This window comes from Adiantum capillus-veneris, chromosome 10 (genome assembly GCF_014529385.1).
Source record: "Adiantum capillus-veneris isolate H3 chromosome 10, ASM1452938v2, whole genome shotgun sequence".
NCBI classification, from domain to species: domain Eukaryota; kingdom Viridiplantae; phylum Streptophyta; class Polypodiopsida; order Polypodiales; family Pteridaceae; genus Adiantum; species Adiantum capillus-veneris.
Window position 1 is genome coordinate 117,942,860 of NC_140940.1, and position 23,040 is coordinate 117,965,899.

Below are 23,040 nucleotides of genomic sequence, written 5' to 3' on the forward strand. Positions count from 1 at the left end.
TGCATGAGGCCAATTTGCTCTTTTGCAGTAAAAGCTCGAATGATGCGTTGGTCTTTTGCTCCGAGGTTGCCAACTCAACAACCTTGGGCAGGGGCTCTTGGATGCCCATGCTATTGTCTGTCTCGTGTGCAACAAATGCTTTTTTGACAGCTGGCTTCCATGTCTTCGAGCCCAAGCTTGCGCATAGGAAATGTGGGCAACCTAAGTAGACCTAGGTGAGCCTGGTCACACGATGTGGAGGTAGCCTAAGGCTAGGTTTAGATTGCACGGAACATCAAAAACGAAGAGTGTGTTGTCAAGGTGGCAGCAACCCATTGGTTCACGAACAAACGTCCAATTTTTGGGCTCATGCGACATACGAGTGGCCTTTCCCTTTCGGAACAAAATGGAGTCTGGTGGTGGCCTGACCTCGTTGCATGCCCGAGGTAACCGCAAAGCACACTGTGGTTTGTTTGCAGGCGAGTTGTGTTTTTTGATATATCTGAGTGTGAACAAATGCACGCTGGAAAATTGAGTTTTCACGTGGCCAAGTTTGCTCCTCGCCATAATAACGGGATCGCTATATAATGTTTTCTAATCCCATTGTGAGGTGACGATGGCCTTGCTGGGCAGCATTGCGCAGCCCAACGTCTCACTAGTAACCTTGCCGGGCAGGAGGTGCAGCAAGGCGTTCATCTTTCGAGCTCAGGCCACCCCGTTGCCCCAGCAAGCCCAGGAATGGCCCACCTCCAGCCAAACCGTCGATGTAGTGGTGATTGGAGCAGGCATTGGTGGGCTTTGCTGTGCTTCCATGCTGGCCAAGTACGGCCTCAAGGTCATAGTCTGCGAGAGCCACGACACACCCGGCGGGGCAGGTCACTCCTTTGTCTGCCAGGGATTCCATTTTGATTCTGGCCCTTCGTTCCATGCGGGTCTCTCCACCAAGCCCTCCATCAACCCCCTCAAACAGGTCCTTTCTTTGATCATACTGTAGCTGGCTTTTTCCATGAATGTCCACTTTGATTGGTCTTATGGAGTAAACGAGGCAACTATCAGAAGCATGTAAGGATGTTTAAAACTAAACTTGGAGTGTTTAGGATGGTTGCTAATCTGCCTTATATTGTGCACTATAATTTGTGTTCTTTGAGAAAAGGAGTTTAAGCTCAATTGTGTTTATTGCCCCTTTCGGCTTCAGCTGCAGCCATGAATGCACGACAATCTGTTTCTTCAGTGGTTCTTGGATCGTGGTACATACGTTAACAATATTATTTGCTGTTCTGTTGGTTGTCTTTGTGGTTTCCTGCAACCTTTTGGGCTTAATTAAGTTTTCTCTCGTGTCAAAGTGGGGCTATCAGGGTCAGGGTCTACCTGCCCACCAAATAAGGAAGTTCTAACAAATTCCTTTTGGGCTTAATTAAGGTTTTCTCTCGTGTCAAAGTGGGGCTATCAGGGTCAGGGTCTACCTGCCCACCAAATAAGGAAGTTCTAACAAATTACTATGTCAGGACAAGGGTAGGAACAGGGGGGCATGGCCTTGGCAAGGCCGGCCAAGCACGAGATGCCAAGGGGTCTCCTAAAGGTAGGCTAGGAGGCCTATAAGAGGAGTACGGTTGGGTGGACAACAACATGCTTGAGTTCCTTGGCCTTTCACACTAGTTGGTACTGAGTTGTAAATAAATTGTGCAGTGGTTGCCTGTCAACACAGCGTGTATATCTTGGTCATTCTAGTTCCTATGTATAATGTAGGTGTTCCTAGCCTGTGGTCCGTTGAAAATACCCATTGCCTTATTTGCTTTGCACTTGTTTAGATCTAGTTGCTTGCCCTAGAACCTCTCCCTCATGCATCTTTCATCAATATACAGGTGTTGGATGCAATCGGCGAAGAAGTGAAATGTGTACAATATGACAGCTGGATTGGTTATTTCCCAGAAGGAATTTTCAAGTTTACAGCAGACTCAGCTGCATATGAGGCTGAGATCTGCAGGGTCGGAGGTGTCGATGCTGGTCGAGAGTGGAGAGAGCTGGAGAAGATCATGGAACCTCTTGCCAGAGCAGCGACCTCCCTGCCAGCAGCAGCGCTGAGGCAAGATCTTGGTGCCTTACTAACAGTGGGAGGCTTTTTGCCACGCTTGCTACCAAATATCGCACACTTTGGAAGGCTTCTTGCACCATTCTCAAATGTTACTACTGAGGTACTCTGTGTTTTTCTATCAAATAACTTTTTACTTGCACACGTTTTAACGTGGAGGGCTTTATGTGTGACAGAAAGCTAGACGCTAAGATTTGTGTTGACAGTATGATTTCCATCCCAGGTGGTCAAAGATCCTTTTCTTAAAAACCTCATCGATCTGGAATGCTTTGTTCTGAGTGGTCTACTTGCTGATAGGTAATTGCTTCCTGTGAGTGTGTGCGTGTGTGTGTGAGAGCTTCCTGTGAGTGTGTGTGTGTGTGTGAGAGAGAGAGAGAAAGAAACTGAACTGAACTGAAGACAATGAGAGAGAGAGAGAGAGAGAGAGAGAGAGAGAGAGAGAGAGAGAGAGAGATGATACAGCATGTCGGGTCCCAACCACCCTCAAGGGCCCCCTTGCTCTGTTGGTAGAGCAAGTACTTGCTTTCAATTACTTGCACAATGCTAATACAATGGCTAAATGTGTCCTGCAAAAAATGCTGATCTGATGCAAAAACACTAGGGCTAATCTAATGCAAAACGCTGAAATGCTGGAGATGGTGCTAGCGATGGTTGTCACAAACTGCCGACGTGTCAAGAAACTGAAGACCTTGCGGGTTGGGGTTTCCCAGACCCAACCCTAGCCAACTTGTAGATCCCGGCCGAGGGGCCTAAACCCTAAGAAGAAGCAACAGAAGAAGTAGAAGCAGTAGAAGAAGTTTTACCTACAGAATCTCGCTGAGTGGGGCAATTTTTAAAGAACTTCCCACCAACTTATGGGACCCCGTCCGATGGGCCCCAAGGACCTAAAGATATTAAAAAAAAACGCACGCACACAAATCTTTACGTATGCCCACAAATTGCGCTGACAATGCTACATGGCAGCCCATACAGAATTCCGCGTTTCACATTGGTGTTTGACGACTGGCAGCCTGTACGAAATTCTCTGAAATTGCGCTGATGCTTTTTGGAAACCCAGATGCTTTTAGATTCAAATGCTTTTCATGTAAACTGCGTTTAGAGGCCAAGGGCCTTTAAATATGACCCATGGGCTCTCACTCTGGCAGTCTACCCGCGGGAGATGCAGAGCAGAGCCATGGGAGTTGTACCATGTTGAAGAATTAAGAAGAAATACCGAAAGGGGCGCCAAGCTTTGGGGCAAGTGCTCTCTTGGGTTGGAACTCCGCCACTTCGCGTCGCGTGTGTCGTGCATCTCTTTGGTTCAATTGTTTGGAAGCGTCTAAAGTCTGTTCTTTTCCATTGGCACGTGGTGCCCGTCCCATTACAATGGTATCAGAGCTTCAGGCGTCTACCTTTTTGAAAGCATACCGGTCCTACCAAAAAGCAAACAGAGCAAGATGGCACATCCATAGTTTACAGAACTTTTTTTCCAAAGAATATTCGTGTCCCTACCCCGGATTGATTGGCCACTCCCACCATTAGTCCATCATGGATTGGGTCCGCTCCCAACTTCATCACTCTGACATAAGAGACATAAGCCATAAAGAACCCAAGACCCTACGTCTTGACGTAGGCGGATCTTTCGGGCCACTGCTTTTCTCAAAAGCAGTGCCATGCAGTGTTCAATGTCTATAGCTACCAAGCCACACACTCCAAGGACTTGGCAAGCTTTCAAGAAAATTTTTACACAAAGTTACATGCTTTCTGACATCTTCCTTCAAAGTGCAGCATCTGGCAGAGTGGGGTATCTTGAAATGCTTCCATGGAAACCCTAGCAGATTACAACTTGCCGTCTTTGCATATCTTTCAATAGGTGTCTCTTCCCGAGCTAATAATCTTGGAGGTCCAAGGTGAATGCTATGTCTTGGGACTACCATCACCGCTACAGGAACATTGTTTGTCCAAGAGCTTATGGATCATGCAGTGGTCAGCTACAACCTTATAGAAGAAATTTAACCCTAATTTTGGTGTAGGTTTTTGGACGGAAGCCCAGTCGACTTTTGAGTTTGAATGACGTCAAGAATGCTTTTTGAATTTGATTTAGCAGTTTTGTGAATTTTGTTTGAAAATTTGTTTAAGGATTCTGTTTAGAATTTGTTTGAAATGGGTGGTATCTGTTTTGAACTTGTTTTGGTGCCAATTTGAATTGTTTGACTTTGATTTTAATAGTGATTTCAATAATTGGTGATTAACTCCTGGGAGTACGAAGAGAATTGATGTTTGAGAATGCTTGCACATACTCATGGCTGGACCCTTGTGGTTATTTGTGGGGGAAGTATTGAATGTTTGAAAAGTGTTGTTTTTATGTATGGCCCAGACCCTTGTGGTTATTTCTGGGGAGAGTATTGTTTGTGCTACTCATAGCCCAGACGTGGATGGTTATTTACGGGGGAAGTATTAAGAAGTTTGAGCAGTGGTTACTCTTAGCACCTCCAAGCGACGCAGGCTGCGGTCTGCTATTGGAGTCTCCAGTTCTAGCTTTTGAGAGTAGATGTTTTGGGTTAATGTGCTTTTTTAGAAGTGAAGCTCTTCGTGACTCTGCTTTTAGGCAACCCTTGTATTGTTTATAAGAGCCCCTGGGGCCTTACTTTGCAGAGCATTTGGACATAGAGTCTGAGAGCAGAAGACCCTCGGGAGTTGTACTTTGTTGTGAGCAATAATATAAAAATACCGAAAGGGGTACCAGTCTCTTCTCCCGCAAATAACCTAAAAAGGTCCGGGCCATGAGATATAGAGGCCTTTTACAACCAAATGTCCCCAGACCGCATCCTGCGTCGTTTGGAGGTGCTGGGAGTAACGACTGCTCAGACTTCTTAATAATAACCATCTAGGTCCAGGCCATGAGTAACAACAACAATACTCCCCCCGTAAATAACCACAAGGATCCGAGCCATGAGTAAAAATAGCACTTTTCAATCATTCAATACTCCCTCCCGCAAATAACCACAAGGGTCCGGGCCATGAGTATGAACAAGCATTCTCAAACATCATTTCTCACTACTCCACCCGGGAGTAAAATCACCAATCATTGAAACCAATATTAAAACTAGAGTTAAACAGTTCAAATCGGCACCAAGACAGGTTCAAAACAGACAGTATCCATTTCAAACAAATTTCAAACAGGATCACCAAACAAGTTCTCAAACAGAACTCAAACAAAATTCAAACTTAAAAAGCAATCTCAACATCAGTCGAGCTCGAAAAGTCGACTGAATGTCCATCTTGAAACGTGCACCAAAAAATTAGGGTTAGTTTCCTTTCATAAGGTCGTAACTGACCGCACCATGGTCCATAAGCTCTTGGACAGACAGTGTTCCTGTGGCGGTGATGGTAGTCCCAAGACATAGCAGTCACATCGGACCTCCAAGGTCATTAGCTCGTGAAGCGACATCTACTGGGAGATGTCGAGAAATTTCAAGTTATAATCTGCTAGGGTTTCCATGGCAAGCAATTCAGGATACCCCACTCTGCCAGAAGTTACACTCCGAAGGAAGATGTCAGAAGCCATGCGGCTTGGTAGCTATAGAAATCCATCATTGCATGGCACTGCATCTAAGAAAAACAACAGCTCGAAACAAATCTTGGATCCTTCTCTTGCAAGTGATCTTTATGGCTTATGCCCTGTAAGACATGAGCGGTGAAGACGGCAATGGGCCCGATGCGCGATGAAGTAAGGGTGGGAGTGGCTAATAAGTCCGGTGTCCGAATGGAGCATGAAGCTAAAATTTCCAATGAACTTTGGAAGTGCGATCTTGGTCTGTCTCCTCTTTGGTAGGAGGGGTATGCTTTTAGAAAAGCACACGCCTGATGCTCTGATACCACTGTCACAAGACGGGCACCACGTGCCCATAGAAAAAGAACAGACTGAACAGACTTTTAGCACTTCAATAACAATTGAAGTGAGCGAGAGAGAGACGACATGCGACACGGAGTGGCGGAATTCCACCCCAAAGAGTATTGACCCTAAACCTTGGCGCCCCTTTCGGTATTTCTTTATATTGCATCAACACAGTACAAGCCGGTACTCCAGACTCTACACCTTCACCAGGAAGAATGCCGAGAGTGAGCTCATGGCCTCATATTTAAAGGCCCTAAGCCCAAAAGCAGTTTACATGAAAAGCCTTCAAACTCAAAAGCATCTGGTCCAAAAGCAATGCCCAAAAGCTGCCAGCGTAAATCATCGAAATCCGTACAACTGCCACATCAGCAGTCAGTGCAAAATGCGGAAATCCGTACAGTGCCTCGTCATCATGTCAGCGGAAAATCCGGAGTGTCCATACAGCTGCCACGTCATCAATTTTTGTGTAATTCTTGGTGTGTGTGTGTGGGTCCTGCTTTTTAATTCCTTTATGTCATGGGGCCCCATCGGATGGGGTCCCTATAAGTTGGTAGGACATTCTTCTTCTGTTACTTGTTCTTCATACGGTTTAGGCCCCTCGGCTGTGATTTGAAGGTTGGCTCTGCTGTGCACTGACTTGACACGTCAGCAGTTTGTGACAACTTGAGTGAGGAAACCAACGAAGGATCTTGCGAGAGTCAGACTTCTTCCGAGGACTTGGGAGCTGAGTACGGCCACGACCTCGAAAGGATGGAAGCCCAACGACAACTTCAAGTTGACATTTGTGCCAACCAGATGCTCAAATACGCCAAGGATCTGCAGTGTACGAAATTTATGAAGAATCATCCACTTGATGAGATTCATTCGGGATGGAAGGCCGCCATCCGCTCACCTCTCAAGCAGGCAATGAAACAAAAAGCTAAGCTAAGTGCAGATAAGGGAAGACTATACTTGCAAGATGAGTTTGACAGTGCAGTGGAGCAGCAGGTCGGTCAAATGAAGTCTTTGCACAACTCTTGAAAGAAAAGTCACGGAACAGATTATCCCCACTCCCTAGGTCGGAAATCTACATTCGAAGCAGTTAGCAGATCCAAGAAGTGTGTACGCTTTGAGGATGATCCCAGTTCATCTTTGTCTTTAGACAGCTCTGAGAGTTTCTCTTCCTCCGACTCTAGCGGGGAGGACGGGAAGCACCAGAAGCGGAGAAAGAGTCGGACGAGCAAGAAGAACAATAGGGACAAACGATCCAAGAAGAGCAGATCTCGTAAAGGATCTCGGAAACACAGAAAAAACTTTGACAAATCCAACGAGGATACGTCGTCCTTGGACAATTTTGATTCGAACGAGTCAATGTTTGGAACGAGGCAGATACCAGGTTACAGATTAAATTAGTTTAACCATCTCGAACAAAAGGGTGGGAAGACCAAGGACTTTAAAGAGGGTGGGCGAGCACTTAAATTCGGCACCTTTTCGGGATATAAAGACACCCACAAAGCTTTTGCTTTCATACAACAATTCAACATTGTTTTCTCGGGAAGACGCTTTTCCGAACTCTCTAAAGTACAATGAGCATCTTCCTATTTGAAAGGCAATGCCCAGACTTGGTGGTCGACACGACTTGGTGGTGGATACTACTTTTGCGAAAGGAAGCACCCACCTCATGGATAAAGTTCAAACAAGTTTTCGCCTCTACATGGCTCACCAAAGAATACGAAGAGGATGTTATCACAATATGGAATCATCTTCGGAGGACCAAAGTAGACACCCTGGATGATTATTGCTAGCAGTTTTGGGATATTTTTCTACCAGCTTCTTTTTTCAAGAAAATTACCAGCAAGTTGAGCGATTTTGTTGCGGTTTGCCCAAGGAGATTCGGTGATACTGCTTGCAAAAGGTGGGCTCCATTCAACGACTCATGGGTTACGCCAAGCAAGAATTTGGTATGCACGCCGACGCGCTGACGTACCCAACGGACAGGCCAATGTCTGCTCAACGGGGCCAAACCAACCCAATGGTAACAAGAAGAAGGGGAAGCAACAAAAGAAGACACCAATCGGCCTTAGACTGCGACGTGAAGATCACACAATTGATTTGATTCCCGGAAGCACGCCACCGAACCGGCCACCTTACAGAGCAAGCAGAGCCCAGAATGAGGAAATTATGAACCAAGTGAAAGAGCTTTTGGAAAAGCATCTAATTCAGCCTAGTATATCACCTTATTGTTTGCCAATGTTGCTTGTATACCGAGGTTACAGATTTCTACATGCTTTAGCAGAATCGACTTGAATAGTGGCTATCATTAGATCAGGATCGCTCCTGTAATACAAGATCGTATTCAGGACATCCTTCGGATTGTACAAGTATTTGGTGATGCCTTTTGGTCTCACAAATGCTCCTGCAACATTCAACAGGATAAGGACATGATTTTCAGAGAGTACCGGTCAATTGTGGGCACCTTTTCGACGACATCATCGTATTCTTCAAGAGTGAAGTAGAGCACAGACACCATCTCTTACGTGTTTTTCAAAGCACAACACCATCTCTTACAGGTTTTTTAGGTATTATGGCAACATAGATTGGTGGTTAATGGGAAAAAGAGGGACACATTGTCGCTTTGAAGGGTGTTAAGATGGACAATCAGAGACTGGCAAGATTTGACAAATTTACATGAAGTTCATAGCTTTCGGGGCTTGTGTTCGCACTATAGGTGGTTCATTCGAAAGTTTGTGGAGATTGCTTTTCCTCTGCACACTTTGACTTAGAAAGGAGTTTTCTCTTCTTGTGGACCATTGGAAATTGCCGCATTCAAGACTCTTAAGAAGAAATTAACAAGTGGTCCGGTGTTGATTTTACCAGATTTGCAAAAAAAAATTGAGATTTACTGTGATGAGTGTGGACGCAATCTGGGGGCAGTCATAATGTAGGAGGGCCATGTTGTCTCTTATGAGAGTAGAATGTTCTCGTGACCAGAGCGAGTTTCACAAATCTACGAGAAGGAGCTATTGGCAATCATACATGCCATTAGGAAGAGAATGGGGTCTAGTAGGGCCTCTTTATTTTGCAGTTTAAGGAAGTCAAACCTTTAGTATTAAGAAAGTAATTAAAGGACAACTTTTGGATTCAAAAAAGCAAAACGACTAGTGTATTTGAATACAAAGTTTCCCCCCAATATGGAATTTAAAATCTAGTGGGTAAAACCATATATGCTACTATGGAAAGAGCTTGACACGTAGATTGTAGATCTATGATCTTTGCTTAAATTGGAGATCATATGTGGGAGTTATGGAAGGCCAAAGATTATAAAATTGTTCATCTTCTTTTTAAGGGGAAAAGTGCATCCTTTGACTACTCTTACACATCTCTTACACATCCACCATTCTTGCACACATGGCGTACACCTATTTGTCAAATTTTTAATCACCTCCATAAGATCATGGCAAATAAAGAGGCCCTCCTACACCATCCTCTTCCTAATGCTCTTACTCAGTGGCATTATTTTCTACCTGGAGCAGACTATACAATGCTGACCGATCACTAGAGTTTGAGATACTTCTTGTCCCAAAAACAGCTTTTGAATAAGCAGATGAGATGGACAAACATTTTGTCGCAGTTTAATTTTCAGTTTCATTTCCACGCTATGCAAAAGACCTTGGTGGCCGACGCATTGTCTCAAAAGCCACAGATATCGGCTGATCACCATTAGAACTTTGAGGTTATGGTTGATCAATACGCCACAAATCCAGATTTTGCTGACATCTTTGACCTTGCAAAGTGGAGAGACAGTTGCAGGCTATGCTCTATAGGAAGGTTATTTAATGCAAAAGACAATGTTGTGTGTTACTCAGGGGTTGAGGAACAAGGTCTTGACAAAGTGTCATAGTCCACATTTTACTGGGCATAGAGGCATCTAAAGCACCTTGAAAGGTGTGGGGAAATATTTCCTTTGGCTAAGGCTCAAAAAGGATGTGGACGAGTTTGTTCGCAGTTGTTTGGTGTGTCAAAAGGTCATGTTTGATCGACACAAGGCACCTGGTCTCCTACAACCTTTACCCATTCCTAACCGACCTTGGGAGAGTAAAGCAATGGACTTCATTTTTTCTAACCGACCTTGGGAGAGTATAGCAATGGACTTCATTTGTCCTAACCGACCTTGGGAGAGTATAGCAATGGACTTCATTTTTTATCTTCCAAAGACTCGGAGTGCGCATCGATCGGTTTAGTAAATAGGCTCACTTTATTCCGGTAAAGAAAGCAGTAACAGCCGACCATTTGGCTAAGCTGTTTGTGTCACAAATTTTTAGATTACATGGTATACCTGAATCTATAGTTTCAGATAGAGATCCCCGCTTCATGAGTTTGTTTTGGAGAGCAATACAGGAGAATATAGGCGCACAACTTAAATTCTCGTCCTCGTTTTATCCGCAGATAGATGGGCAGTCGGAGATAGCCAATTCGATGGTCTTAGACTTGTTAAAGTCATTCATCTCTGATCAAAGACTTAGTGGGAGAAGCTTTTGCCCTTGGTGTTGGAGTTTGCTTACAACAACGCAATTCATATGTTTATGGGGAAGGTACCATATGAGATTATTAGGGTGTTAGGAAGGTTCCACACATTCTGAGCGCCAAAGATAAGATTTTTGAAGCAGATCAGAATACACAGGATCTAGACACTGCTTTTGCCAAGGTACGGAAGGCTTTGGAGAAGTCTCAAGCACGGCATACGAAGGCAACAAACAAGCATCAACGTGAACTTTAGCTGAAGGAAGATGATTGGGTGCTATTTGGATTTGAGAAAGCACGATTACAAAAATGGAAGGGTAAGGAGTGGCTTTTTCCAAAGTTAAGTATGCAATACTATGGACCTTTCTAGATACAGGAAAAGATAAATGATGTATCCTTCAGATTGAAGTTACTAGATACTTGGAAGATTCACAATGCATTTGATGTGAGTCTGTTGAGACCTTGCAAAGGCGAAGTACAAGTGGACAGGGTACCGGACAAGCAACATTCCTGAACAGGTCCTAGCTCACAAGGAAAGGAAAGTGAAAGGTAAGCTGACACTACAGTATTTGGTAAAGTTTAGGAAATTATCCTGCTCTTGATGCCAAGTGGATGGAGGACAAGGACTTAAATTTGACGACAAAGTGCGGTCCATCTTCTTATTGTGCTCTTTACCCTCTTCATGGGACATATTTTGCATAGTAACTCTGCGCCCGAGGGAAAATTGGCCTATGATGTTGTACTTTCCAGTCTACTTAGTGAAGAGATACACAAGAAGTCAATGGAGTCTAAGGAGGACTTAGGAGATACTCCTCAGATACTAGAGCTTCACCTTGAGGCTTTTGGTTTAGCACCGACTATTTTCTTTCTCTCTCTCTCTCTCTCTCTCTCTCTCTCTCTCTCTCAAATGTCGTGTCTTTCTACCTCAGTGATCTCTCTTCTCCACAGGTGCCTTCTTCATGTATGTGGCATTGCAAGTGTTCTAGATCGGAGTCGAGGTGTCCACCGGATCATGAGCAAGTTCTTGTCTTCATTGCATCTTCCGTTGCTACCTTTGACACTATGCTCTCGAGAGTGATGCCCTCTAGGCATTTATAAACGTACAAGGGAGGCCCAAAAGAAGAGCCCCAAAAGCACTTGATCCAAAATCTTTTGCACCCAAAAGCATCTGGTACCAAAAGCATGCGCAAATCTGCCAGCTTTCCAGCCTAGCGCAAAATGCAAAAATCCGTACAGCCTACCTTATCAGCATGTTAGCGCAATTTACGGAAATCAGGCAAACGTCAAGCTTTTGTATTTCAAGGTTTAGGCTTCTCAGTCGTTGCTCTATAAGTTCTTCAAGTTGTTAGGGGGTTAGGTTTGTAAATTCTAACCCCTTAAGCCTCTCGGCCACTTCTCAAGGGCTCAAATCTTCTTGTCCTCTCGGCCAGTTTCCTTCTAATTGGCCACGCCATGTCACCAACTTGTGACAAAACCCCCTCCTAGCAAGGGTAAAAGTGCACTAGGAACTCGATGGAGGGCCGAGAGGAGAAGGTATCCACAAATGTCTCTGGAAGATAGGCACCTCGTATTTGTTGAGCGAAGAGTCCTCCAAGTAAGTAGTAAGGGGGTAGCTATGCTACCCAAGACCACCAGGCGACCAGGAGGAAACCAAACCATTAGGGAGGAGGATGGGCGAGAAGAAGCACCAGACACCTGAGAGATTTGTTGGCAACACTAAAAGGTAGCGACAGCCCGAGAAAGGAAGGAGTTGGCAGCTTGAATGGCAAGGCCTGCTATCAAGCAACCAGTAAACAGGTTAGAGGAACAGGTGACAATGTCGGGAGGGCCAAATCCGATAAGTGCTCCACCAGACGAGGGGAACAGTTGGGAGAAGAAAGCCCACAAAGCAAGCAACGAATTTTCTGGTTGCACATCCTGGGGTGGCTCCACCTCAAGCGTGAAGCAAAGGCGAACTGCCGAGATATGCTGACACGCACAACACACAGACATACAGAGCAAACACGCACACACCCAAACACTGACACACACAGACAGACACTCATAGACGTCCGTGCACACACTGACACGCAAAAGCAAACCAAAACACACACGCGCATACGCGCATGCAGGTGCACACCCTGAAACACACCAGCCACACACAACCACACACACAAAGACACAAACACACCCACATATACACACAAACACACACACAAATACATTCTTATGTAAGCCGACTCCACCCATTGACTTTTATATAAGTTGGGACTGGGTCACACCTTGTGTATTGTAGAATTATGGAATACTATAATCTAAGCACTTCTCGAGTTACCAAGCAGAGTGTTTTAAAGTGGGTTCAACAATGCAAGAAATGTGAGAGTGTGCAGTGGAAAAGGAGAGGATGGAGACAATGGAACACCATGAGACACAGAGAGAGAGAGAGAGAGAGAGAGAGAGAGAGAGAGAGAGAGAGAGAGAGAGAGAGAGAGAGAGATGGCGAAAGGCTGGCAAGCCAATATACTCCAGATGGCAAATAGAGGGCACCCCTGCTCCTATATATAGGAGAACAGGGGTAGGTCGGGCAAATGTCTAATAAATCACCCCACCTAATATATGACCCTCCAATATAAATGGGGGAATGTGAAGTGACCAAAACAGGTCTAAGTGGGCAATGTGCTAAAACAACCTTAAATGTGCCTGAGATCCCTGTGCAGCAGGTGTACGGGTGGCCAACCCACAACCAAGGGCCAGTGCACGTGAAAGTGAGGAGCTTGTAGACAAGGTGCGAAGCATCTGGTGATGACAAAAAATCTAATACCCCCCCTCAACAACAGATGCGGAGAAGCTGTCGAGGAAGAAATGCAACATGCCTGGTAAATCTGGAGAAGATGTGAATCCCGGAGAAGAGGATGATGACGCCAGCCAAACAACATGACAATCCGTACAGCACCAATGTGATGATGACCAAAGGTAAGGCAAATCTGATCAAGTCACACAAGGAAGCTGATGAAGTGGCAAGCTACGGAATAAGTCGCTGAAGAGGATTTATACGAGGAAGTAACCTAAGATGAGCGTTCAATAGCCCATCGGTGATGATCACCACTGAGATGGAGGAAACCCAGTGTAGCAGCAGGAGACAAGACATGGGGACCCCCCCTGAAGAGGAACACCCTGACCACGAGGAGAGGAAAATTGCCGAGGTGGGAAACCGGTAGCATATCCAAGTCAAAGAATCTTGAGCAGAAGAGGGAGGAAGAGCAGGAAGAAGAGGCTCGATAGGGAAGGCATCGTCCACCATAGTAGACAAGATGACAGGATAAGCAATCCATCCATGTAGAGACCGCAATATCTGCAATCTTCCCGGAGAAGAGTCGTCTCGAAGGTATATATAAGCTGCAATATGATCTGTCGTTCCATGGTACACACACAATATCGGACAAAAGAGAGCCAGAAGAGATCCTGGGGAAAGTCAACCTGTGGGAGCACATCCACCACCAGGGTCTGGACAAAATATCCAAGAGAGTCTGCAAGTGCAAGTCATGAAGACATGTGACATAGGAGAACTCCCCCCCTGGGAAGGTAATGGAATGTGGTGAGGTAGAGGACGGCTGAGAGGATGCAAGGGGAAGAATGACCGGTGATGTAGAAGTCATAGCCTCAGAGTAGACCAGCAAAGCAAGAATCATCCAGGAGGTCTTCATCGTGTAAGTAGTGCATAGGTACATCCAAACTACAAGTGGAGGAGCCACAGAACCAAGCAGAAGCAAGGAAGAGGCTCTACCAAGTAGAGGCAAGGCAAAAGAGCCACCATGGAGCAGTGTGCCGGAAGAGACCCTGCAGGCATCCAAATGCCAAAGGATACTCATATCTAGTAGAACATGTCCAAAAGAAGTGTCTGACGTGCCAAGAGGCAGGCACAGGTCTATCATACAGAGAACCAATGAAGGAGGTGGATAGGGAAATCCCAAATAGAAGACAATAGTCAAGGGAGAGGGAAGGAGGGTTACTGAGGAAGAAGTAGTGATGGAAATCACAAGCCACATCCACATAAGTACCTGTACCAAACCAATCCCCTGCATCTTCCCAAGGGCAAGAGAACCTCGAGGAGGGAAGATCTACAATGTCGAGGGAGATCCGTCTGTTGTGCCAGAACCTATATCTGAGTCCACGTCTCAGTGTCGGAGAAGGAGCAAAGCTGAAATGCAATCTGAAAACACGCCGTGTAAGCGCCACACCGGTGTGGGTAGGGGGTAAAGACCTGTGAATCAGGAAGGGTAACTGAAAGGAACGTGACGAGGCAAAGGGGAAGGTGCTGTCGATGCCGGAAAACGCAGCAAAGGGGGCTGGAATGCTGCTGTAAACAGAGCATTGAGCTATCCTCAGTGTGTCGGCGGACACCAGGTGCTGAAGGTTGGGGCACGAGGACGGGTGGGGCACAAACTCCCGGCTGAAAATCAGGGAAAACAGTCCCAAATCTGAGTGTATGTAGCCAACAGACGGTGCCGAGCAGCAGTAAAGAAACTTCGGGTAGCCGAGGATGATGGAGTCTGGACACCGGCTGGGGATGAAGCAAGAGTTGCTGAGCAAGGAACATATCTGAAAGCAAAAGGTCAATAGACTGTAGTGGACATCAATGGATAACTCGTGGTGCCAAGGATGGTGAAGCTCCGGCAAAGAACGAGAACCGATCGCTGATGGTACTAATCTGTAAAACGCAAGGTGTGTTGTGACCTCCTGCTGAAAAACGCCGAAGGCAGCCAGTAGAAAACGCAAGGCCCTCAAAAATGCTGGTGCATAAGAGGTGAGAGAAGAGGCGCTGGTGGAGAGGAACCCTCTGCTTGCAAGAAACGCTGGCCAGCAAAAAAATGCTGAGGCATAAGCAAAAACGCCAGCAGATGGGTGTAGGAGAGGAGGTGCTGGGGGGAGGAGAGATGCAAAAGCTGAAAATGCCATCAAGCTGCCCAAAACGCTAGGGTAAAAAAAAATGCAGGTGGGGCAGCAATGGTTCTTCACGATGAAAACTCTCCAGCAAGTCTCCTCTACATGGGCGATGGCAGATTAGCATAAACCATGCTCTGATCCCATGTCAGAGTGTGCAACGAAAAAGGAGACGATGGAGACAATAGAACACCATGAAACACACACAGAGAAAGAGAGAGAGAGAAATGAAATGAAATGTTATATTAACGTCTTCAAAAGGCCAAAGTGACCTATGAGACCAGAATGTTACAATGTGGTGGATCTCATACAGAGTCAGAGTAACAAGATGACAAAATGACAGAATGACAAAATAAAATACTATGGAATCCTAAACTGCTACTGCTGCTAGGTGTGAACTAAGTAGCTAAACAACTAGCTGTGATAGCTAGATCACAGGAGATCCAACATCGGTCGTTGGAGGATATCATCAATCTCCTCCATGGTCAGTAGTCTGACCGGGCGTCGTGCATGTCGAGCCAAAGTGACCTGAATCCTCTGATGCAGCCTCTGTGGATGCTGTGTAGTCCTCCGCAGTCGTGGGCGTCTGGATCTCCCCAGCTCAGTCGCTCGATCGATCAGTATGCCTCTGGTGTAAGGCGACGAGCTCTGCTGTGGTAGTAACTCCTCCGAGTGTCCAGTGGCAGCTCTAAAGAATTCTGTGATATGTCTCTGAGACTGGCTAGCCTCTCCTCTCATCAGGCGAGAGCGAGAGCGAGAGCGAGAGAGAGAGAGAGCGAGCGAGAGAGAGAGAGAGAGAGAGAGAGAGAGAGAGAGAGAGAGAGGGATCACAGTTTCAGACTTATTGCGGGAGTTTGGAAAACAGTTCGAGCAATTGTCGATGTCACAAACGGGAGCGCACACGAATAATCAACAAGATGAAAATAAATAATCTTTCAACTAAACAGAGTTGAGGGAGAAGTTCGACACAGTATTTGGGACCAGAAGATGGGTTGGTCCCCCCCCCTTAAAGAGAATCCTTTTTTAGGGGAGAATCTTTTTACAAGCACAAGAACCGGAGAAAACCCCTCCGTTCTAAATCTCTGACTCGATGGTCGTTCCTTCCCGTAAGGGAAATCCAAGAGACAAGCTCTCAATCATTTTTCCATCTGTACTCGGAGTCGAGACCCCACAGACAATTTCCGAATTCCGTTCTCGGAATTCCCAAGCTAAAGCTGAAGCCTTCTCGCTTCTCCTTCGCGATGAAGTACCTACAAACACACGCAAACACGTGACAACAATTCGTATGTCGAATCCACAATAGATACCTGTCGCTCTTGCGCGGGAAAAGCGACTTCCATGCTTCATAGTCTCGCGATCTCTTACGTTATCTGGCGGCAGAGTCTTCTCTTGCTGACGTTGGTAACTCCCTTTCAGTGAGGGTATGTGGTGCTTTTATAGCTCCTTGGCCACGGCACGAATAGCTGCTCGCGTAGAGATCGCGGCCGGTTTTTTATTTTTTTGTGCGCTGCTCTACCCGAAATAGGGAGAGAGAATTTGCTGGCTGGTTTTGTTTTCTAAGTGGCTACCCACTTATTAAGTGGGCGGCCGGCATATTTTAAAATTGGTCTGAACCTGCCCAAAAACTCAATAAAACCTTATAAGTTTAAAACAATGCTTTTCACAACACTTCCCAGGCGTCCCTGGATGTAACCACATGCACAAATGCAATGTAGACATAGATTCCTCGCGGGAAAGAGTTTGCTCTTCCCAGAAAACTCGTTCAAATTTTTTGCTTTTTAAGAAAAGCTTCTCAGAACCCATCTTTGTTCTTGTGCTTGCGTCTTTATGCGTATTCCTCTTTCCAGTTCGGATTTCCTCTCGACTATGGATATCCCCTTTCCGATGCACCCGTCACCCACCTTGTGACGCATCAGGAATACCCATCACCTAGTCCTTTCCTATCAAACTTATGGTACAATCCCCTTCATGCTCTATGTCACCCATCCTATGACGCATCAAAGATGTCCGTTTCCGGATGGTCGGATACTTCTTTCCGATGCTCCCTGCCACCCATCCGATGTGACGCATCAGAAGTACCCGTTCCTGGTGGCCTTACAGATATTCCCGTTCTCAGTGCTCCCATCATTACTTTGAATGACGCACTAGGAATACTCTGTACTCGGATGTCTCCAGTGAGAAAAACCCTCTCACTTAAAATTCCAATGATTCATTTAGAATTATTTTTTCTGGTGTTCCAAGCAAGAAAACCCTCTCACTTATAAATCCACTAATTCATTTAGAATTATTTTTATGTCAGATAAAGCCAATTTAGCAACAGTCGACAAGAGAGCAACAATCTTTAAAACCGGAAGAACTGGAGTTATTTGTGGAGTCTACCGATCCGTGGCTATAGAAAAATTTAATGGAACTTTTGGAAGACTCAAAAGGGGAATTAGGGCTAACTGCAGATTGTGGGGGGATGTTACAGAAGCTGTCAACAACACCTTCACCATTTCCCGCTTGATTTGTCTAGGTGGTCCTCTAACTCCTTATTTGTTCTTTGAATGATGTCAGATTTTTTGTGAGGACAGGTTCCCTCCATCACTCTAATACATATACCATTGCAGAGGAGGCAGATTTGTTTGATCAGGAGTATGTAGATGACACTCCATTATGTTCCATGCAATGTGGGGTTCCTGGATGTCACTAGACAGGCGCTCTTGCTTGGCTACTAGTGCCCGGACCCCATTTTTAACTAGCATAAGTCAACATGGGTTGTTGGTGGGCTCAGATGATAGCCCCAGTTGGGACGTGGCACATTGTTTTAGTTAGTTGCGCCCTCATTTGACTTGCCACTACTTGGATTTCTAGGTTGGATTGATGTCTTGTCATTCAATAGTTTGTGCTAGTCCATCTGTTGGAAACTAAGCCATTGGTTATTTGTGCATCTTTCTTTAGCAGGTTCCTGTTTGATTTTGCACTCAGGAGAGGTGTTTGGTTCAGAACTTTTTTTTTTTTTTTTTGGGGGGGGGGGGGGGGGAGGGGGGGGGCGCTCAATGGCTCTTAATGATATGAGGGCATGTGTGCTAGTTCATAGTCAACTTACCGCAACAGGATGGGGTCTAGGGATCATTGCTCAGAGATGCACTACAGAGCCTTACTGACCATGCTCATTGTTAGAGGCCTTCTCTTGGCAATGAGCCTAGGAAGTCCTCTTGATTTCCACTATCTACAGTGGTGCCTAGGTTTGGTGTACATGATGAGCACACATGGCAACTGGGCTTTTGGTTACTTTTTACAGGCGCTCATCTTTTAGTCACTCACCTCTCCCCTTTCGTATGCAGATCTGGGTATCCTTGAGAGAGCCCTGGTTTGCAGTAGAGCGAGGATTAGAGAGGAGGTTGAGAGAGAACCCATTATCTGGAACTCTTTTGTCCGTGATGTTGGCCCAGCTTTTATCTTGCTATCCTTGTCAGAGGCATGTGCTATGGGTTTGGATCTCATGGCTGCACATTGTGACATTGGTTGTGGAGTGAGACGTCGCATGGTCCAGATTAAGAATGCCAGGTGGGATCATGTTGTCAGAGGAGTCTCAACATTACAGGCGCACATTGATTGGTGAGCCTTCCTCAATCCACATGGTCAGCCACTGCTCCTGAGGTATGACCGGATGTTTTTCTGGGTTGCTTCAAATCAGGGTGCTTCTTCGCACCTCAAATCATATTTGAGATCGCTCTTGAGGAGCGAGTAATACCGAATGTGGATGGTGAATGTGGATTGGATAGTTAGAGGAGTCTGGACATTAATGATTACAGGCACACATTGATTGATGGGCCTTCCTGAATGCACATGGTCAGCCACTGCTCGTGAGGTATGATGGGATGCTTTTCTGGGTTGCTTCAAATCAAGATGCTTCTTCGCACCTCAAATCAGTTTTGAGATTGCTCATGTGTAGACGCCTACTTCCCTCCTGAGAACGTGCACACAGGGAAACTTTGGATTTGGGAGAATCAACCGATTTCCCAGCTATACTGGGACCCAGGAGAGTTGCAGTGGTCACATCCGGACCCTCATTGCAGTCCAATTTCAGTATTTGGCAATGCACACATGTGGAGGCTTTGGATTTGTGAGCGTCGGCTGCCCGTTGGTGGATTTCATAGTTGTACTAGAGCCTAGCAGAGAGGCAGTGGCCACATCCAGATCCCCATTGCACTCCAGTTTCTTTCTTTGAGTATTTGGCTGGGAAAGGGGATATTGTGCAGGTGCGGTAGCAGAGGAGCATCCCATATATAGGTGCGGCAGCAGAGGGGAGCGTCCCACGAGGCTGCATATGTGGTTACACACTGCTTAACTTGCTCAGTTTTGGTCAGGCATTTGGGACTTTCAAGCACAGTATCATACTTTCTCTGGATGATTGCACATATCAGCCTACCAGTTGGGACTTGGGCAGCAGTTACTAGATATGAGCCACCTGTGTGAGATGTCTGATGCAAACCATCTCTGGAAATGTCCACCCTCCCATGCAGTCTGGCAGGGAGTTCTCTGCTTCTGAGGAGAGTTGGGATACAGGATGGTTTGGTTACGTGGGGTATTGTCACTTGGCTAATGCATCTTCCTGGACCCCATGTCGCTTTCGAAGGTAGAGTTGGACCCACTTTTATGTTCGATGCTCCAAGCTATCAACGGGGCTCTCTTGACATGCTACCTCCCAGTGCACAGTACCACGACCTACATGGGTGCAATGAGAGATTCTCTATTACCGCTCTGTGGTATATTTCGAAATCTCGGTGCCTTCACATTTTGAGGTCCTAGCCAGACTTCAGTAAAGACCCTTCAAGGGATTTGGTTGGAGATTGTTGATTCACTATGTTGTCAGTGGGATAGATTAACAGGCTTCTCTCTGGTGGCAGAGGAGAGGAGACGAACCTTTTGTAGACAGTGGCCCTTGTGGTCTCTTTCCTTCTTCTTTCATAGGGGAAGGATAAAGTGGCACTACACACTACCAAAGTGGTTCATGCTTCACTCTTACAGACCACCCTGATCTCACAATCCTAGCTTTATGTTATACATAGTCGCTCACCTCAGTTTGTACTACCCATGAGGCAAGCCACTATGTGCACCTCTCAAGAGTTTCTTCTACTTGTTGAGAGAGAGAGAGAGAGAGAGAGAGAGAGAGAGAGAGAGAAATGAAATGAAATGTTATATTAACGTCTTCAAAAGGCCAAAATGACCTATGAGACCAATCAGTTACAAAATAGTGAATCTAATACCATGTCTGGGTACAAAAGAACTAGAAGTGGAACAAAATACTACTACTACTACTACAATCTAAAACTACGTGGGTGTAGCAGCTGATACAATAGGTACCCGGTAAACTGGATGTAACAGTGTGAGAAACAAAGATGGAAGAAATGGTGAGGATCCATCCTCATCTGCACTCTGGATGTCGAGAGAGTATGGCTCGAATCTTCTGTTGTAGTCTCCGTCGATGCTGTGTAGCTCCTCTCCTCAGTCGCGGTCGTCTGTATCTCTGTAGCTCCAATGCTCGGTCGATGAGAGTGCCAGTAGTGGTCGAATGAGTGTGGGACGAGCTCTGCAGTGGTGGCTGCTCCTCTGGCTGTCCCATATCTAGTGAAAAGAAATCTGTAATGTGTCTCTGGGACTGCCTCTCTCTAGCTCTCCCCAGTAAAGTGTCTCTATACCTGTGTAACTCAAGTAGATATAGTCCAAGACATCTCTGATCCTCATAACTCATGACCCTAGATAGAGGACCAAAACCCTCTCTGAATAAGCAGTGGAAACGCCCCCGTATCTCATAGAACACTGTGCAATGACATATGTAGTGCAACTCTGTCTCTGGCTCTCTCTGGCATAATCGGCATATCCTGCTGTCTGCTGGTATCCCTCTGAATCTACCGGTCTCAATCTCGAGCTGATGTGAGGATGTGCGTATCTGACCAATGGCACAACGCAAACCATGAGACATATGTGTGTCCATGTAGCTGGGTCGAATCACAAACCCATCTCCTGTGAGGTGGAGAAGATGCTCTCTATAGAAAGCCATCTTTGTGCTCAACTCCTGAGGCGGCTCTATCCATGTCCTCCTAGTGTCGAGCTGGATCAGGTCCTGACGAATGAGTCTAGTGATCTCCACCCGTGTAAGAGACAGCGAGGGTGCCTGAAGAGAATACTGGAAAGGGGGCAACCTGTCCATGGTGAAGCCATGCGTCTGAAACCATGAAGTCATCTGTGCATACCAGCATGAAGTGTCCCCCTGTAGAGCTAACTGTCTGGAAGACTCAAGGGCCAATCTAGCATATCTGTCTCTAGTAGTATCCCATAGGCTGTGCACAAAGGACACTGATCTGGTAAGCGCCTCAATCTCCATGGGGGGGGCAGCTAGCTCTGCTCGAATGATCGCGTGAGGTACGGAGGCCTTGGCTCTAATCAATCGGGAGATCATAGATACCAAGGGCCTCTCCATACCTCTCCAACCATCCTGGCCTACAGAAGGTCCCCATACCTGTACCCCATACATCATAGCTGAGGCTACTAAAGTATCAAAGAGCCATAACTTTGTCCGAGGTTCCTGGAACTGAACCTGCGAACACATCCTCTCCAAGCCTCCCAAGGCCGCATAAGCTCTGGTCAGTCTAGTCTTTGCTGCTCTCCCCAAAGAAAACCTCGGCCCAGTGAAGACTATCCCAAGGTAAGTGTATGCATCTGTATACTCCACAATCTCTTGACCATACGTGAAGGTCGGTGCCGATCTCCTGATCCACTGCGGTGTGGTGTTAAACACCATGACCTTGGTTTTACCAAGGTTTACAGACAATCCACTATCCTCTGCAAAACTGTGTAATGCATCCAACTGTCGCTGCATACCCTCTGGTGAGTCAGAGATCAAGACAATATCATCAGCATATAACAACAATGGGATCCACGTCCCTGCCAGCTGGGCACCTCTATCACCCTCTCTGTCAATGTAATCAGACACCTCATCAACATACATACCAAATAGAGTAGGAGACAATGGGCAACCCTGTTTCACCCCGATAGTGGAGTGAACTAAGTCAGATATCCCCTCTGGGGTGCGTACATGTCCCATCACTGATCTGTATAAAGCCATAATCCCCCAAATCAACACTGTGGGCACCCCCATCTCCTGCAGTCTGCGCATCAGTCGAGCTCTCGGTACCATGTCAAATGCTTTGCGGAAATCCACAAAGCTACAATAAATCCGTCTCCCATGTGACCTGCCCTCCTCAATGATAGCTCTGAGTGTCAGAATATGGTCAAGAGTGGAGAAACCCCTCCTGAAACCTGCCTGTCCCTTTGCCCGTACACCCTCACCCTCTGCCCAGTTACTCAACTGCTGCTCAATAATGGATGCATACAATCGTGCCAGTGTGTGTCCAACCATAATAGTGCGGTAATTTCCAGGCTCTGTAGGATCACCTGCCTTGAATATAGGCACAATAGTAGACAACCTCCAAGTCTCAGGTAATCCCTCACACATGGCACGATTGAACAACACTGCAAGAACCTCCATCAGCATATCCCTAGCATGTATAAAGTGCTCCGCTACTAGACCGTCATGATCGTAAGCCCTCCTGGTCCTCATCCTGTCAATGGCTCTCTTTACCATCTCAGTGGTAAAGAAGGTGCTCGTAGGTGGACATGGCTCTGTAGG

At 46.2% G+C, this 23,040-nt stretch overlaps 1 protein-coding gene across 1 annotated transcript in view; it reads left to right on the forward strand.

The window, feature by feature from the left end:
• Positions 1 to 557: 557 nt before the first annotated feature.
• LOC147449521 (prolycopene isomerase, chloroplastic-like) overlaps positions 558 to 23,040 on the forward strand; it is a 39,765-nt gene continuing 17,282 nt past the window's right edge. The window contains exons 1-3 of the mRNA XM_086521957.1: positions 558 to 949; positions 1,842 to 2,171; positions 2,292 to 2,365. Coding sequence (XP_086378083.1) covers positions 596 to 949; positions 1,842 to 2,171; positions 2,292 to 2,365 — 758 coding nt within the window. The 5' untranslated portion in view covers positions 558 to 595. The remainder of the gene's footprint in view (positions 950 to 1,841; positions 2,172 to 2,291; positions 2,366 to 23,040) is intronic.